Genomic DNA, 18897 nt, shown 5'->3' with positions numbered 1-18897 from the left:
ACTCCTCCTGAAAGATGAGGAGAGGAGAAGTGCAGTGACCTGTGCAGTCACGTGTTAATCACACCATCCATGCTTTCCAGGTTCAGTCTTCGAGAGTCAGGGCTCCAGCAACTCTGAAAGTTGTCTCTGAACTTAACACAAACACCAACTGCCTGGAGATCGCATTAAAATGCAACTTCCAGGGACTTTCCTGGCTGTCCAGGGGTTAAGACTCCAGGCTTCCATGGCCAAGGGGAACAGGTTTGATCCCTAGTCAGGGAAACTAAGACCCCCACAAGCAGCATGGCATGGCAAAAAGGAAAAAACCTGCAGCTTCTGACTGGGGTAGAGAATGGGTGGGTGGGGGATTGGGATCTGAGTTCTTTACATTTGTAATAAATTCTTAGACATTTTGTCTCTGCTGCTGGGCTGGGCCCCACATGTTGAGGAGCAAGGATGAAGGAAAGGGCGATGCAAAACCATAGGCCATGGATCTACCTTCTCGCTCGGCTCCTGATGTGGACCACAGGCGAGAAACGGCAGTCACTGCTCCTACCCCTCCTCCTAGACTCACCTCCTCGGAGATGGAGCATCTCCTTGACACTTGAGATTTATTTTTAACTGCCAGCAGCTTTGATTACTTTGTCACTGCTGCCTCAGACACCTGCTGGCAGGATAGATTGGGGGAAAGGAGTGGCTGACCCAGATATGACAAATCCTAGGCAGGAAGGCAGGTTCCTGGGGAATTCACTGCTCCCCCAGAGCTGGCAAAGCTTGAACTGTGCTAAGGACCTCACCCTGCCAGCGGCCCTTTGCTCCACGACTGTGGCACCAGGGAATGCAGAGCTGCAGGTGTCCCTTTTGTCAAAGCTCCGGTTACTTAGGTCCACGTGCTGAGCCTGAGCATCTGTACAACTACCTCATGCTGTTTCCATTTTCCTGTAGGGGCCAGGTTGCTGTCCACATGGAAGCCCTGCTCTGTGTGGATGCCTGAGTTGGAGAGATGCCGGCAGTGGGGCAGTTTCCCTGATGGGTCCCCCCTCACCCCCAGGGAAGATTGCTACTACTCTGTAGCAGAGCTCCTAGAAAAGCAGAGGCCCAGAGAGTGAGAGACAGAGTACCAAGGATGCCTTCTACTGTCACCTGCGTCATCTGTGACCTCATCACATGGAGATGCCCATGTAATGAAGCACAGCTTTCCGTGTGGCACAAAAATGCCAAACTCCTAAGGAGGGGTGGAGATCTAGGTGCATAAGAGGCCGAAGTGCCAAGCTGACTCCACCACTTTGAGCGTCTCTGCTTCTTGGTCTCCTTATCTGTCTATCAGGGCAATGCTGAGATGCAAGATAATTTGTCGAGGTGATTATGCCAGTGGCAGGTGCATAGCAAGTACTTGAGAAAAGTTTTTAAGACAGAAACAAAACTGTGCAATTTGCAGAGAGGTGGATGGACCTAGAGACTGTCATACAGAGAGAAGTAAGTCAGAAAGAGAAAAACAAGTATCTTACATTAATGCATATATGTGGAATTCAGAAAAAAACGGTGCAGATGAACCTATTCATTGCAAAGCAGAAATAGAGACACAGATGTAGAGAACAAATGTATGGAACACCAACGGGGGAGAAGGGTTGGGATGGACTGGGATATTGGGATTGACCTATATTCACTGCTATGTATGAAGTGGATGGCTGGTAAGGACCTACTATATAGCACGGGGGGTAAAAGTCCTGTTTGTAGGGCATATATTAAGTTAACCTCCAAAATGCATTCCAATATATTTTAGGTGCAAATCCTGTTTGATTCCACTCGTATGGGGTACCTTGAATAGTCAAATTCATGGAGTCAGAAAATACACCAGTAGAAGCCAGGGGGCAGGGGTTGGGAAGAAGGAGGGGAATGAGGAGTTCGTGTTTAATGGGGACAATTTCAGTTTAGGAAGGCGAAAAAACTGGGCAGTTGGATGATGGTGGTGAGGGTCGCACAACAAGGTGAATGTACTTAGTGCCACTGAACTGTATAGTTCAATATGGTTAAAATAGTAGGTTTTATATGACACGACTTTAACCACAATAAAATCTTTTTTTTTTAAAGACGGGACTAGGGGAATCCACGGAATTAGTTATCATTCAAACCAGAAGATGGAAGCCGAGACAGTTCAGGTTGTGCCAAAGTGGAGCCCCTTCCAGACACAAGGACAGCTTTCACCTGCTGGCTGGTCGTGGTGCTGGCTGGTCGCGGCTGGCAGCTGCCCGTCACCGATGCCGGGGCAGCACGTGGGAGGCAAGGGCCATGAGGAGGTGGGGAGGGCACAGACGGCCAGAGGATACCAGGGGTCGGAAGGGGTGGTCAGGAAAGCAGCCGCAGCCCCCCACACCGAGAGAGCCCAGCAGAGCTCACGCCCTCCAGCCCTCAGACCTCAGGGTGTCGACCCGGTCATCCCAACAGGAGGTACTCGAGCCGCCCTGCTTCCCCCTAAGCCTCACTTTCCATCTGCCAACTTTCCAGTCTCCTCCCCAACCAGTACTCCCAGCAACACCTTGTGTGGCTCCCTCTGGAGCCGTCAAGCAACAAGATCTTAGGAGTCTGTGGGCGGCCTCCTCCCTGTCTGGACAATGGCAGCCCCACCATGACCCACCACAGGACACAACAGGTACCACCCCACCCCCTAACTCCCCGCCGCTGCCATGGGCCAGGAGCCTCGTGTGGAGGCAGCGACGTGTCCTTTCTCTGGAGGCTTGTACCAGGGCGCCGAGGGACACCACACGCCAAAGCACATGAAGCATACTAATTAAATGAAGGTTTATTTCAAAATTAGTCTTAGGGTGGAAGCTGTTTTTGAGGGCTGGAGCCAGACTACATCACGAGCGGTGACGGCATCTGCCTCCCTCCGACACGGGTGGAGAAGAGGCGACATCACCAGCCCTGCCCGACGGTCATGCATCCGATGGTTACTAGGACTAGAAGCCAACAGCAAAGGACCCCGCGCGTTTGCTCATGTTTAATCCAGGTTAAGCTATACACGTTTAAATACACGGCGGAGGCTACGTGGTGTCATGCAGTCCCTGCGGTGGGATGACTCTTGCTCAGTGACCTCCGCAGCAAGGCTGCTCCCAAGGGCAAGGTTAGGTGGGACAGAGCACTGGAAAGAGAAGAGAGAGGGCATGTCAGAGCAAGTGTGGGGCCGGATCTGCTGGCCCAGGGTGGCCCTGACCTCTTGCCAGTGTCCTGAGCAGAGAACCACCCTCCCCCTTAGAACCAGGGAAGGATGGCAATCACGTGTCTTCCTTCCAGAAGGAGAACGAGCCACTGATAGGTGGTGGTTCAGTGTGGTGATGAAGTGGGTCTTCTCTGCTGTCCAACTGCCTTGATTCAAATCCTGGGTCTGGCTGTTATTAACTACGACCTTTGGGAAATAACTTCTAGCGCCTGTGCCTGTGTTTCTTCATGTATACAGTAGCCTGTGCCTCTGCCCAGCCCACAGGGTTGCTCAGAGGCAAACAGAAAGTGCTCAGTAAATGTTAAATAGTTTTATACATTCACTGACATTTCAGCAGATCGTGAGTAGTAAAGTCTAGCCCTTGGGCTCCCAGACTTGTAGAACCCATTTCTACAAACCTCCTTTGAGAAACGGGATACTCTTTTAAAACCTTTAAGAGTCAGAAGTTCTTCCTAATGTTGAGCCTAAATTCATCCTGCAGAAATTTAAGATTCATCTTTCTCATCCTTACAGAACAGTACAGCTCAGAGGTTCTAAACTGAGGTCCACAAGCCTTCAGAAACTGCACCCAACGTTGCCTGTGCCTGTGGAGCAAAATCTAATGAGAAAAAGGATCTGGACCATGAATGACCATCAGTGGAGAGTGTTACAGAGTTGATGTTTGTGTCCTCCACCCAAGAATTCATGGTGAAGCCCTAATCCCCAGCTGTACTTGGAGATGGAGCCTCTGAGAAAGAAGGGTTAAAATGGGGTCATGTGGGTGGGGTGCTGATCTGCTAGGATTAGTGTCCTTGTAAGAAGCAAAGAGGCTCTGGCACTCTCTCATCAACAGAAGAAAGGCCACGTGAGGACACAGCAAGAAGGTAGCTGCTTGCAAGCTGAGAAGAGAGCCCTCACTAGAAACCCAATTTACTGGCCCCCTAATCATGGACTTCTACTCTCCAGAACTGTGAGAAAATTAATTTCTGATGTTTAAGCCACCCAGTGCTATTCTGTTTTATCAGCCTGAGCACGTTAATATATATATTAACATCCCTCAAAAGAAAGAGAACCAGATGGTAGGTGTCTCTTAATGGAAGTTCCCAACCACTGATAAACTAATGCTTTCCAAAAAACTGTGGATGCTAGTGTATTGAGCCCTCTGGCTCTGCCCGGTCTGATCTGGTGTGGATGCTCTAAATGTGTTCAGCTCTCTGGCTCCACTAGACAACAGGGAATGCAAAAGGTGGAAGAACGTATTAAATGAAACCATGAGGACGAAACTACCAAGTAAAAGCCGGAATAAGGAAATTCGATGGATCAAATCACTTGGTTTCTTTATGAAATAAAATTCAAAGAACGTGAGAGGTGAAGGAACGGGGAAACTGTACATATATTAATAGAGATTTAAAAGACATCCTTGGTGGTCCAGTGGCTAAGGCTCTGCACTCCCAATGCAGGGGGCCCAGGTTCCATCCCTGGTCAAGGAACTAGATCCCACATGCAGGAACGAAAGATCCCACATTCTGCAACTAAAACACGGTGCAGTCAAATAAATAAAATGAAGAGATTTAAGAGATATATTTTGCAATTGTAACGTATGGAACTTCTTTGGATGCTAATTCAAAGAAATAAACTGAAAAAATTTTACGGGGAAATCTGAACACTGATTGAAGAGTCAAAGATACTTTGGGATGGCGGGGTGGGGATGGGGGCAACGCACATGGCATGAAGGATCTTAGTTCCCCAACCAGAGACCGAACGCTTGCCCTCTGCAGTGGAAGTGTGGAGTCTTAACCACTGAACCACCAGGGAAGTCCCACAAAGATACTTTAAAATGTTTTATTTTTCTAGTTGTGATCATGATCTCGTGATTATGTTTTAGAAATGAATATTGAAATACTTATGGATGAAAAAAGACATAATGGTTGGTATTTGCTTCAAAATAATATAGAGGGGAGAAGCTGGGTATGGTTATAAATGAAACTAGATCAGCCAGGAGTTAACAATTGTTAAAGCCAAATGCTAAGCAAGTGACGGTTCACTATCCAGGTGTCTCCAACCTCCAGGATCTAATGCCTGATGATCTGAGATGGAGTTGATGTAATAATAATACAGATAATGTGCACAATAAATGTAATGCGCCTGAATTATCCCCAAACCATCCCCTTACCCTCTCCCTGGAAAAACTATCTTCCACAAAACTGGTCCCTGGTGCCAAAAACACTGGGTACTGCTGCATTATACCATTCACTCTACTTTTACATGTGTTAAATGAAAGATGAAACAAAAAATTATGATCCATAATGAAAGATAAAACAAAAAATAGCTGTAAAAGGATGTAGCTAATCATGTCCCTAGTTTGCTGCCTTTCAAGTAGTCGAAATTGTTAAAGGTATCCTGAGGCTTTGTTTTTGCCAACTAAACAGCCCAAGCTCCACAGAATTTTAACAATAAGCCTTTTGTACTGGTTTGGCTGCTCTTCCTGTGGAGTCGCTCTGGTGACTTGGGGGTGACGGAATCTCCTCCTCAGGCGTCCTAGCAACATCCAAAGTCAAGGGCCCCCTCACAGTTGTCCACGGAGCTCCCCGGCCCTGCCTGGTCTGGCCCAGTGTGGAGGCTCTGGGAGGCCCACAGTGTGGGGTCTGTGCGTCCGGCCGGCCGACGAGAGCCCTGGGGGAGGGGAGCCCCAGAGGACACTTCTGTTCCCAGAGACCTGGGCTGCTCTTACCTTTTAAAATGTAGTCCGTCAGCAAAGTGGGAACCTTCTCATTATCCTCTTTCATGGCAAAGAGAACTGGAGGGAGAGGAGAGAGAAGAGTCAAGACGAATCAGGGCACATAGCTCACTTCTGGGCCAGACAATCCACCAACCCAAAGACAAGGAAAGAGGAGCCAAGGAAATCAGACCCTTGCTGAGTGTTGAGCAAAGTCTAGAAGCCTCTGTCAAGAGCCAGCATTCACCTGCTGGTGCAGGAGAAGCCATCAAAAGAATCAGGGTAGCCCTACTGATGAGGTGACGTCCTCTTTTCTCTTTTTTCTCTTTTTCTTTTAGTCTTTCCTTTTTGTATGCGTGTGCTCATCTGTAATTTCCCCATCATCTATGAAGTATGTGTCTTTAATGATCATAAAAATAAATAAAGCAATTTAAAAAAGGAATCAACTTTCAGATGCAGTCCAAATGTTAAGAATAACAGCTGTCACACTGCTGAAACTCATAAATCTGTCTTTAAAGATGTCCTATTCATACAGATATTATTAGAAAAGTTCTCCTCTCCAGTTTATTAAGAGCAAATGAATTTAATTCAACAAATATCTTCTACTTTATGCCCAGTACAGTGCTAGAATTTGTAGAAATGCAAAAGTACTGATGACCTTTAAGGAGTTTACAGACTTTTTGCTGAAAAGGGATATGAACTACATATGAAGCAAACAATAGGAAAGTGATTAAAACGTAAGGTTTTTCTTGGAACAGATTTTTCTGTTATTACACTAAGAAGTACCTTCTCATATTCATTATTTATGATGCAGAAGTCATCTCTGTAAGAAAATCCTTCAAAAAATATTAATATCTGGATCTTGTTTATACTATCAAAAAACAAGGGAAGGGATGGGAGTATCCAACAAGAGATCTCATCATCGATAGATGCCTTAAGTAAACTCTGGTATGTGCTATCTATGCCGTCTCAAACAGCTTCATAAAAAAAGAGAAATGAGTATGTATACAAGACATACTTATCAATGAAGAAAGGAGACTGTGGAACTTAATATATTAATTTTGAAAGAGTAAATAATAAATGTTAATATTCATAGAAAAAAATCTGGAAGAATGTGCATGAAACTAAAAAGCAGTTACCTCTGAGGATGAGGCCCCAGGTGATGTTCTCTTTGGCATCATATCTCTATAATGTCCAGATTTTTTCCCTGAGCATGCATTACTGTTTTTTTTTTTTACTGGATACAATAATCTTTACACTTAATTTCATTTTTTTAACTTTTTAATTTTATATTGGAGTATAGCCAGTTACCAATGTAGTGATAGTTTCAGGTGGATAGAGAAGGGACTCAGCCATATATATACATGTATCCATTCTCCCCCAAACTCCCCTCCCACCCAGGCTGCCACAAAACCTTGAGCAGAGTTCCTTGGGCTGTACAGTAGGTCCTTGTCAGTTACCCATTTTAAATACAGCAGTGTGCACATGTATTGCTTTTTGCAAGTGAAAAAAACACTGAAGATCAACTGGCCCTGATGATTGAGGTCAGGAGGCAACTTGACAATGGAGGGACTCCCCAGTCCTTTCCCAGGTCCTGTTCTTCATTGATTACTTTAACAAGTTGCAAATCAGGGTCATGGAAAGTGAAAGTCGCTCAGTCATGTCTGACTCTTTGCGACCCCATGGACTGAAGCCTGCCAGGTTCCTCTGTCCATGGAATTCTCTAGGCCAGAATACTAGAGTGGGTAGCTGCTCTCTCTTCCAGGGGATCTTCCCAACCCCGGGATTGAACCCAGATTTCCCGCACTGAAGTCGGATTCTTTACCATCTGAGCCACCAGGGAAGCCCACTTGACTCCAAAACTCAGGAGGGAGTAAGGAACAGAGCCTGACGATGGCATGAGTCCATGGCCAGGTCTAGAAAAAGACTGGACCTCAGGCCATTCAGGCAATGGTTTGTTTCATTTCTTCTGTATTTTTAGACATGGATTCATTTCAACATAACAGGCTGAAAATACATTGCAGCTGGGCATGGGAAGACTAAAATAAATGCTGCCCACCAAGAAGATAGCAATAAAAATAGAATAATTGCACTCAGCCCAGCCAACATGTGACTACGGTGGTCTCCAAAATCCAAAATTTACAAGAATTGTCCAGTCCCCAGAGCCAGTCTTGGGCCTATGTTCTTGACTCAGGAGTTGGGAAAAGAGGAATTACTATTCACAAACCCATACACAGATGTGCCAAAAAAGAGAACTCTCATAACATACAGGAAAGTTGGTATTCAGGGAAGTTGGCAGTTTTTTTTAAAGGAATAAAATATTGGAATGTGGTATGTCTATATGACAGAAGAGAGAGCCATAAAAAGAATGTTAACCAAATGTTAACTGATGTGACTAAAATCACGATATGAAATTTAATAGCCTGTGTAATCCCAACTATATGGGAAAGACATAAAATACTATGCCTGAAAAACACCATATAGTAACCACAGTGAAGGGGGAAAGAAGCTATTTATTTTCCTTTATTCACATTTCTATGTTTCCAAAGTATTCTAAACGATGGATATACTCTAGCCCTAATTTTTTAAATGAACTTGAAAAGTGTACACAAACCACTGTTTCTTGATTAAAATGAAAGGATTTCACACTGAATTCCTGAATGGGTATCTGTAATAAACTTATAGCTCTTTCATTTTTAAAAAACAGCATGATAGAGTGCTCTACATATATCAACCTTCGTAATTTGTCCAAATTATCTTCCAAACGCTTGCTGCTTGTGAAAACACAAACACCTATAAATGTCAGCTCATTTCTATCTGCTCCCATTAAAAAAAAATCTTAGTGCATATTTATGCAAATAAAAGAGCTTCAAATGAGTTAAGAGGAAGCTGATGCACTTTGAATTTAAACTTCCAGGGTCTCAAGGACGTGGTATCTATTGATGGAGGCAAGATTTCCATTTATCAGAAACTTCTTTCGTTCTCCAAAATGATAAAAATGAAATCTTTGGACACTTTAAGCAATGGGCCCAGGAGGTATCTATCTTCTTCAGCCAAACAGATGAAGTTCCCCTTCCCTCCCCTTAGGCATCAAACAGCCCTACCGCAGCTCATTCCCTTTGAGGAAGCGCATCCAACAGCAGGCATCCTGGTCAGTGTGTTACTCAATGCAGAGCACGGTTGCCAGGGTGATGGATGGCCTTGTGATTTACCGAGCCCTTCCTCACATCTCAGCCTAGGATTTTTCTCTTCCTAAAAAATCAAGCTGACACTGATGGCTAACACCCTGTGCCCCCAGCCCTTTGCGGGTTGTAGTGTCTGATGGATATCGAGAGATTTTGCCTTCAGAAAGCTCTCTATCACAGGCTGTTTGCTCCCACAGCTCTGAATGTTTGTTTATATTACTTGACAATGGAGTCATGGCCTGGGAGGAAAACCAGAATCTATTCTCCCCCATCAGCCTTACCCCATCCAAGAAACCTTGCTTCTCATTAAATACAGTCAGTCCCTTAGAAGGAGCTCCCTGCTTTGGGAACACAAGGCAACCTCAAACTGCAGGCAAGGCGGACAGTGCACGGCCTTGAGACCTGTGCGCGAACCACAGAAAGTCCCCCGCTCAACCTCCTCTATCGGCTCGTTTTTTTCTGGCAAGTCTCTTCCCTTCCAGGAACCAGGAAAAGACAAAGCAGCTCCTGGTATCACTGAAGAGCTCTTTAATTCTGCCCCATGTAGGGGACATGATGCAATGGTGTGGAGCACATTTTGATCCATTGAAACTGCACTGTTATATTTAAAATAGATAACCAACAAGGTCCTGCTGTATAGCACAGGGAACTCTGCTCAATATTCTGTAACAACTTAATTGGGAAAAGAATTTGAAAAAGAACAGATGCATGTATATGAATAACTGAATCACTCTGTTGTATATCTGAAATTAACACAATATGGTTAATCAACTGTATTCCAATATAAAATAAAAAGTTAAAGGTGGGGTGGGAAGGAAACTCAGGAAGGAGGGGATATATGTGTATATAGAGAGAGTTATGAGTTATGCACAGATTTGGCAGAAACCAATACATTTTAAAGCAATTATCCTCCAATTAAAAATAATAATAGTAACAAAAATAGAAAAGAAACTGCCCTGAGGAAACCTCAGGCCTGAGATACCAAAGGTATAACTCACAGGGCAAGAGGGACAGAAATGAGCAGTTGATCTGGCTGAGAACGGGAGGAACTCACTGTTAGTCAGCATCTGGAGGTCTTCCACTGATGGAGGCGAGGCCTTTTTCTCGTAAGGGATGACTGTGTTCAGGTACTAGGAGACAAACAGGGAGTGCTGCCCGTGAGACAGAAGCCCCATTCCCAGGGCCGAGATATGGGTTGACAACTTGCATGGGGCCTGGGTTTTTCTCTAAAAAAACACGCACTCCATCAAATTTGATGCTCTCAACAACACCCATGACAATGTGCACACCATTGTTTCAGGATTTCCCCCCATCTTTGGAAAATGTCTCTTTTAAAGGAAGACTTTATCATAATTAAGATTTATACAATTCTCACAAAACAGTAGGATATAAATTGTCTTTGAGTTCCCATAGACTATGAACCAGGAGACACTGGAACAAATCTAGGGACATTAAGCAAAGGGCAAAAACGCCGTGGTCTAACGGTACTGAAATCAACAGAGTCTGCTCTATCATCATGGAATTATGTTAGAAATCAGCATCAAAAGATATTTGAAAATAGCCCCCATATTTTGGTTCATAGTGCTTATCAGGTCTACTATATCCTTCTACTTTTCTATTTATTCTATTAATTTTTGAGAGTTTGATATTTAAATTCCAACTAAAAATCTTAATTTATCTACTTCAAAAATTATTATAATATATAGTGGAATTATATGTAACTTTGTTCTGTATTTTCCAGGTCGCCTGTAAATATGTTATCATACTTTCATAATTTAAAAAAATAAAAAAGAAAGTAAAATTCCCTCCCACCAAAAGTAAGACTTTATCATATTAGCCAGGAAAAGGGTCCTTCCACTCCAACTAATAAAGTCTTCTGACACTAGAAACTTTTTGATTATTTAGGAATACTGGTGAGCTTTTGATCCTCCAGGCTAAAAGCAGAGAACATTCTACGGGCGTATGATATTTTCTTCTCCTCTGCAGTGCAACTAGAGAATGAATGCTTTCTCTTTTGTCAAAATGACCAGTGAGAAAAACCTCAACCCCGCCCAGGGTCTGGGATGTTGGTTTTGCTCCCTCTGGTGGAGATGAGGTGCTCCTACAACAAAATCATCTTACGTGTCCAGTGGGCTATCCAAAAACACTGGCCAGAGGGACCTGGAAGGTTCTGAGGGAGCCTAACGTCACGACTGAGAAAAGCTCTCAACCACGAGGCTTATGTTTTAGATGTGGCCTTGCCACTAGCAGTGTGGCCTGGGGGAAAACTGCCTAATCTCTCTGGGCCCTCTTTCTATCTCTGTGAACTCAGGGGACCAAGTTGCATGTTCCTAAAATCTCTTCCTGGGAGAGATCCAGGAGATGGTGAAGCACAGGGAAGCCTGGTATGCTGCAGTGCGTGGGGCTGCAAAAAGTCAGACATGACTGAGCAACTGAACAACAATAACAAAAATCTCTTCTCAGTCTGTAGTTCCAGAATTCTAACACTTAGGATTCGGCCACGAACATGTCTAAAACATACACAGTTTTTGTGCACGATCTCAAAGGTGTCTTTGGACACACCGACTTTCTCTGTTAGACTATGCACTCCATGAGCCGCAGGACCAGGATTCACTCATCTATGTACTGCCTGGGGGCCTAGCAACAGAGCTCAGCACATGGCAGGCACCGGACTGCCAGAAACGCAAACCATTTCTCAGGGAAGTAATTGATTAAGTGAAGCCAAACTGGAGACCTTGCAGTGTGGGTTACAGTCAGCAAGGCAGCTGAAGAGGCAGTCCTGGTGGGACTGGCTCTGCTAGGAGCCCAGTGTGCTTGCTAAGTCGCTTCGGTCGTGTCTAATTCTGTGCACCTCTACAGACTGTAGTCCGCCAGGCTCCTCTGTCCATGGGATTTCCCAAGCATACTGGAGTAGGTTGCCATTTCCTCCTCCAGGGGATCTTCCCAACACAGGGATCGAACCTGCATCTCTTGATCTCTTGTGACTCCTGCATTGCAGGTAGATTCTTTACCGCTGAGCCACCAGGGAAGCCCAGTATGATAGAGGTAATTAATCAGCTCTTGGATGGCATCTTTCATGAAGCGGGTTCTCTTTAATGCATTTTGTTTTGAAAGCAACTGAACTCACAGGTCTACAAGGAGTGTTGAGTTTTCACCATGCCCTCTAATACTAAAGTTCAAAAAACCATTTGCCTTTAAAAAGACACATTCTGCTGCTCCTTCAAATGGAAGAAATTGTTAGGACATCCTCCCACCCACCCAATCTGCCCCCATGCTGGGATAATTCTAGTGTTTCCCCACCTCCCACTCTGTTGAAGAGACCAAGTGGCAAGAGTTTGAGAAGGAACTGGGAGCAGAGAGACAGGTCGTACCTGCTTGTCACTTCCCGAGGGGCCGAAAGTCTGGCGGATGCCACTCTGCAGGATGTTGGAGATACCTTCCATGCTGAAGCGCTGGGGGAGGGGAGTGAGACTCAGAAGGGCAAGTGCTTCCTGCTCGTATCCATCACTCCAGGACGCCCATGTCCTCCCTAAGCTACCCAGGCCTGTCAGCGTCCACACCATCCCAGATCAGGGCCCCAGGGTTTTATAACTAGAAAGTAAAGGACAAGACCTGGGCTACGAGACAGGCCAAAATTTCAACCTGCGCTTTGCAAGAAGAAATAGCAGCATCTCAAAGACTTATCTGAGTAAGTCCCTCCAGTGGTAAGACCCAACCCCCCCACCTCACCCAGGCACTCCTGAGTTTCCTCATTTCAGCCTCTGTTATGTAAAGAGAAAAATAAAGCAGCACAGAGAAACTTGGACAGAAGACGATGAAAGTGTCTCAGGGAAGAAAACAAAATGCCCAGCCATTGGGAAGGATGGATGTGAAGCACCTGTCCTCATCTAGGAAGTTTTTCCCAAAACGCCCAGGCCCAGAGCCCCATTCAGTAGGCCTCGGAGAGAACTCAGAAATAGGTATTTTGAGAAATCTCCTTAGATGATTCTGCTGAGCCTCCCTGATTGAGAATCACTGGTTGGAAGAATCCGGTCACTATAACAAGGTGTCATAATTTTCGATCTTGAAACACTCTAACGACCTCCTAAAGAGATGAGTCAGGACTATCAACTGTGGTGGTAACAGGGACTCTGAACCCAGAGTCCCAGGGCACAACTCCACTCAATCCTAAATACCTTCACCCCACTTCCTAGGGTCTTGCCTATTAAAGCACATAGCCGTACTCATTTCTTTTCTAGAGTTATATCCTGTCTCCTTCAATTAGACCGGGTGTCCTCTGGGGGCCCAGAGGAGATGGGTGGGCTCTTCTCACTCTTGTGGCCCCACTGTCTGCCAGGGTGTCCTGGCTGACATGGCTCAGTACAGGTCTGTCTGGGGCCACAGCTGGGCTGGTCCCAGGACCCACAGTGGGGAGCCCAGAAGCTGGGCACCCCTGGACCTCGTGCCGGGCCGTCCTCTTACCTTGAGAGGCATCTGGCTTCCCTTGTCTATCCGGCTGCTCTGCAGGCTCAGCCCTTTCTCTTTCCGTCTCTTCTTCATCAGTTCTCGCTGCTCCTTCTGCTTGTTCTGCACCTCAATGAGCACTGTGATGAAGGAGTTCTTCACTTCCTTCTCAAACTCCAGCTCGTCCCGGCGGGCCAGCTGCTGCACCAGCTCCTCCGAGAAGTCTCGGATGGCTCCCTCTACTTGGTCCAGGAGCTCCATCAGCTCAGACCCAGACATGTGCCTCAGGCCTGCAGGGGAAGACCGTCCTGCAAGGTCACTGCCTCCAGCCCATGGGAGAGGCTCCCGGGGCCTAGAAGGACCTGCACAATTCAGCCACACGCCAGAAGGGAGGGCCAGTTATGGACTGTGAAAGAAAACATCATCTTGGGGAAACAAAGAGGAGAGAAAAACCAACCTCCAGGGAGGCCTGTGGACTCTGTCCACAAAAATGCAGGTGGACAGACATGTGGTTTTTGATCCCTTCTTCTGTCTCCCTAGTTTTCCTCTGTCTCTATAATATTTCTCAGGCTTCCTAGATGGTGCCAGTGGTAAAGAATCCACCTGCCAATGCAGGAGACACAAAAGAGGCTGGTTTGACCCCTGGCTGAGGAAGATCCCCTGGAGTAGGAAATGGCAACCCACTCTCGTATTCTTGCCTGGAAAATTCCATGGACAGAGGAGTCTGCCGGGCTACTGTCTATGGGGCCACAGAAAGTCAGACATGACTGAGCAACTGAGCACATATAATATTTCTCTTGTGAAATGGGTCAAGAATTGGGGGAGGGGGACATGAAGAAGATTTTTGACATCTATGTTGAAGACCAACAGAGAGGTGGTGTCTATTCCCAAGACCCGATCAAGACAGAACTGACAGCAAAACAGGCAGAGTGATCTGAGGCCTCTCTATACCAACTGTCCTGTGTCACAGCGTACGTGTCCAAAAATACGTGAGACATGTAAAGACAGGCAACACGCATGGAAAAACGAAGCCTGGCCTGTTGGTACTGAGTCTTCTGCTACTGTCAGAGAAAAGAAAAGGGAACCTGGGATAACAGGACACAGATCACTTTATTTTAAATTCTTATCCCCTCAGACTTCTTCATTTAAAGTAGATTCAGGAACATCTTTTCGAATGTGCTCCTTTCTAACGGTATCTTTTGTTTCTTCATCAGAATCAGAATCTCTTTCCGTTCCCTGCTCTGCCCGGGATATTTGCTGACTTACTTCAACCTTCTCCTTTAATTCACTCTTTGGAGTTGTCCTCCTCCTTCTGTTTTTGCCATTTCACTCTGCGTTTCAGCTGTTTTCCCCAGTCTTTCACTGAGCAGTTCTGTGTATGGGACCTTTGTGTGGCAGAGAATGGCTTGATTGGAGCAGCTGTGAATGCAGCGCTGGGGCCAAATCCGTGGCTCCCAACAGATTCTTTCTGCTAACATCACCCTGCCTCCACTCTCTGGAGCCACAGTTTTACTTACAGGATTCGGCCCCTCAGGACACGCCTCTGTTTTGGCCACTATTCTAATCAGAGTTTGGACTTTTATACCCTGACCATCCTGCCTTCCCTCTCTGTTGTCTGTTAAGTCCTGCTGCTTAACAGCAGCATGGTTACGTGGCCCTTCCAGCAGCATGGTTACCATTATCCCTACAGATTGATAAGTTTATACCCGTTTTTGCCACTGGTGTTACATCTTTTAATTTCACGCTTCATCCGTCTCTTTGTTTGCAGGATCATAATTACTACAAACCTGTGTCAGAGAGTTAATACGATATGCAAATTAAGAGTGTGGACTCTGCAGCTAACCTGCCTGCCTTCAAATTTTGGCTCCACCCCTTATGACCTGAAGGTGGTGTAGGGGCAAATATGCATCAAAAATAAGAGGCTTGGGGCTTCCTTGTTGGTTCAGTGGTTAAAACTCCATGTTTCCATTGTTGGGGGTGTGATTCAATCCCTGGTTGGGGAACTAAGATCCCACATGCCACATGATGGGAAAAAAAAAAGAGGCTTGATTCTCCCTGTTGAAAATAAGGGAAGAGACTTCTCCTCTCCCTTCCCTCCCTTTTCTTCCAGAATCTCTTTCTCTGTCCTTTTCATATGTGTGTCATTCATTTTCACAGCTAAATATACCTCCTGCCAGTCTCAGGACTCAGGAATGTTTCCTCAAGGACCTGGGAGCCACTGCTTTGAAAAGTCATCACCAAGAAACAAAACGGGGGCCTCACTTGTCACCTGAGTCCAAATTGCACAACTTCCTCAATGTAATGGGTTGTGTCCAGTCGCCTGTAGGTAAAGGTGAGATTTCTTTCTGGTTTTTTAAGCCCTTTAGTGGATGACTGTGATAAGGAGATCAAACCAGTCGATCCTAAAGGAAATCAGTCCTGAATATTCATTGGAAGGACGATGCTGAAGCTGAAGCTCTAATACTTTGGCCACCTGATGCGAAGAACTGATTCACTAAAAAAGACCCTGATGCTGGGAAAGATTGAAAGCGGGAGGAGAAGGGGACGACAGAGGATGACATGGTTGGGTGGCATCACCGACTCGATGGACATGAGTCTGAGCAAGCTCCAGGAGTTAGTGATGGACAGGGAAGCCTGGCGTGCTGCAGTTCATGGGGTCACAAAGAGTTGGACTCGACTGAGTGACTGAACTGAACTGATTGAACTGTGATACGCACCATATTCTGGCTTAATGGTTGTTTGATAACCAAATTGTTTCCTTTCTCCTCTACTTCTGTGAAAAGGTTTCCCTGGTGGGGAGGAGATATTGTTTTTAAATCATATTTCCCCAACAACGGCCTCGAACAAGTCACTTACTCGTCCAGAAACTCGGTTAGCTCAGTCCTAATGGGGTTGCTACAGGGATGAAATGAGATTATGTGTACAAAGTTTCAGAACAGGCTTTGGCACTCCAAAGCTCTCTAAGTATATGAGCTATCATTATCACTACTGTTTGTAGATTTTTTTCATTGACTTTATGGTAGCATTATGTGGGTTTTTTTGGGGGGTGCACTGTGCAGCACGTGGGAACTTAGTCCCCAACCAGGAATGAACCCGCACCCCCTGTATTGGAAGTGCAGAGTCTTAACCACTGGACTGCCAGGGAAGCCCACCAGGGAAACATCATTTTGAATAGTGAGTTCAGATCTCCTATACTTATTCTTGCTCTCTGGTTCATTTTACCATTTTAATTTTGCTCGATTGCCTCCTCCCCACCCTCTGTGATGCGAACTTCTCTACTGATACACAGTAAGAACAGTGATGTCAACTCCCTAAGTGCAAGGCTCCGTTAGTGGCATGTAAAGCACATGTCCTACCCGGCAGAGCTGAGTTCATCCTTCGCAAGTCCACCCCCAGGACCCTCACCTTCATAGGACCAGTTGTTATTGAAGGTCTGGGTCAAGGCCTGCATCTCCTGCAGGAGGACCGAGTCTGCCTGGGAGGAGGTTTCTCCCCCATCCTCCTCTTCCAAGACCTCCTCTTCCTCTTCAGGGTCAGGGGAATTCTGCATCATTTCCTCAATCTCTTCAATCACCTGAAGAGGGTACACAAGAGACCTCTCACTCTTCTCTGCTGCAGGGACATCTCAGCATGAACGATGATCACTGAAGGATGTGTCTAATTTGCTGTCTTTGTAAAATTCCTAAAGCAATATTGTTACTTAATAAATATTGAATAATAATAAAAATAGATCTGACCGAAGGCTTGCAAACACTCTCCCTTTAATGCAAAGTCCTCTTTTAACGTCAAACCTCTTCCAAGAACACCATTTAGATGAGTGCTTTATTGGAAATAAACTGCTCTTTCAGGAAACAAAGCAGAGCTGCCTGGAAGGGAACATTTACTTCAATTTGCTGAGCACTTTCTTCCTAAGTGGGAGAATATTTCATCCAACTCGAACACAAAATCCAGTCCATTCATTGTGATGATGCTTATGACCGGAAATGGCAGTGTTCCTAGGACAGCTCAAACTCATGTACTGCTTTTCACATAGAGGAAAAGAGCTCTACCTCCAGAATTCACCAAGACAAGAACTAAAGCTGGCCAACAAGTGCAAATAAAGGCAATTAAATAATAATAGAATAAGTAGGGTCTGGACAGCAGAAAATAGGTAAGAAACTTAGCTATAATCTACACTCTTGCAGGGGACTGCTTCTGGAAGAAGAGAGTAAAATTAGGTAACTGCCAAAAGGGAAAAGGGTGAACTACTGAACAATGCACAAGACTTTGGACACTAATTGTTCACACAGGAAGAAAAGGGAATGAGCAAAGACTACTTCTTTGGAAGGAGCCATTGATGAGTCTGGTCAGAACAGAACATCTATATATTTGTCTGTGTTCGATGCTGTGATGGGATCCGGCTCCAAGGCCACTGGTCGTTGAAGAGGGTTCCTTAATGTTAGGCTGGACCAAAGATAAAGGCACTTAGAGTTTCCCCCTTTGGAATAATTTCCACTTTATTCCGAAGCTTTCCCATCTCCACTCACAAATTTAGGGGATACTTAAGCCATTCATGGAATACAAGCAAATGACACGACCCCGCTTTGGAATTTTATGGCTGAGTTTCTCTTTCCCTCAGAGTCGTTATCATTGAACTTGGATTACTGAACTGTATTTCCTTCTGAAATTCACAAGAATAACTGCTCACGCCTCTTCTTTTCAATCCAGTTCCCTTTAATCTCTTGATCCTTATCTGTTTATATCCCACCCTTCTCCACAAATATGAAAGAGTTCCTTTTACTGAAAAGCACTTTCTGGCACCAAAGGCTCCTGGTAGAGCTTTTTCAGAATCTCTCTGTGAAAATGCTTGGAAGGTGCCTGCTCAAAGCAAGTGCCCATAAATAATTGTTGACTGAAGGGTTGAATGAGGAATCCAGAGACCCAGGAGTATTCTCCCTAAGTAACAAATTATTACAACCAAAATGTAAGTAAGTCAATAAAATGTGAAGCACTAGATCTGTTTTTTTTTTTTTTTTTTTTTTTTTACCAAATGAGTGTTTCTAAGACTCTTTTGGGAAGGTTCAACATTTTCAATGTTTTATGAAATATGAGAAAATATCCATCACTTGAAAGCCTCATCTGTCATTTCTATTCTCGTGAGAACAAGGATTTGGGACCCTTGTTTAAGTGTCTTGACACCAAGTACAATGAGTTGCAATAAAAAGGCTTAGCAGGAAATGAAGGCAGTAAACACTGGGCCCCTCTCTGGCTGTTACCAAACACGGACCCCAGCTGACGCACATGTCAGGAGTTACATTCCCATTTACTGCAGGTGGGTAAACTGAGTCTTAGAGAGACATGCAATCCCTTATCAAACACACTCTCAGTCATGACACAGC

At 45.2% G+C, this 18897-nt stretch overlaps 1 protein-coding gene, 1 long non-coding RNA gene and 1 other non-coding gene across 13 annotated transcripts in view; 2 read left to right on the top strand and 1 right to left on the bottom strand.

Moving 5' to 3' along the window:
* Window positions 1–2761: 2761 nt before the first annotated feature.
* Window positions 2762–18897, bottom strand: part of FEZ1 (fasciculation and elongation protein zeta 1) — a 55341-nt gene continuing 39205 nt past the window's right edge. For 6 of the 11 annotated variants that reach the window (XM_081535135.1, XM_081535134.1, XM_081535133.1 and 3 more), the window contains 6 exons: window positions 16925–17093; window positions 13538–13809; window positions 12448–12528; window positions 10131–10206; window positions 5907–5972; window positions 2762–3118 (listed from right to left, as the gene is read on the bottom strand). In XM_081535135.1, the coding sequence (XP_081391261.1) occupies window positions 3102–3118; window positions 5907–5972; window positions 10131–10206; window positions 12448–12528; window positions 13538–13809; window positions 16925–17093 (681 nt within the window). In that variant the 3' untranslated portion in view covers window positions 2762–3101. The remainder of the gene's footprint in view (window positions 3119–5906; window positions 5973–10130; window positions 10207–12447; window positions 12529–13537; window positions 13810–16924; window positions 17094–18897) is intronic. The other 5 variants (XM_081535140.1, XM_081535141.1, XM_081535139.1 and 2 more) reach the window with 1 other exon arrangement.
* On the top strand, window positions 4593–4665 carry TRNAG-CCC (transfer RNA glycine (anticodon CCC)). Its single transcript has one exon. It is a non-coding gene; the product is annotated as a tRNA-Gly (tRNA).
* LOC145523917 (uncharacterized) lies at window positions 5756–18512 on the top strand. Its single transcript, XR_014066963.1, has 3 exons — window positions 5756–6190; window positions 15677–15851; window positions 16809–18512. It is a non-coding gene; the product is annotated as an uncharacterized LOC145523917 (long non-coding RNA).

This window comes from Giraffa tippelskirchi, chromosome 10, assembly GCF_054371585.1.
Source record: "Giraffa tippelskirchi isolate mGirTip1 chromosome 10, T2T-mGirTip1v1.2.pri, whole genome shotgun sequence".
NCBI classification, from domain to species: Eukaryota; Metazoa; Chordata; class Mammalia; order Artiodactyla; family Giraffidae; genus Giraffa; species Giraffa tippelskirchi.
Note: the sequence above shows the minus strand (reverse complement) of the source record. Positions and strands in the feature narration are given on the sequence as shown.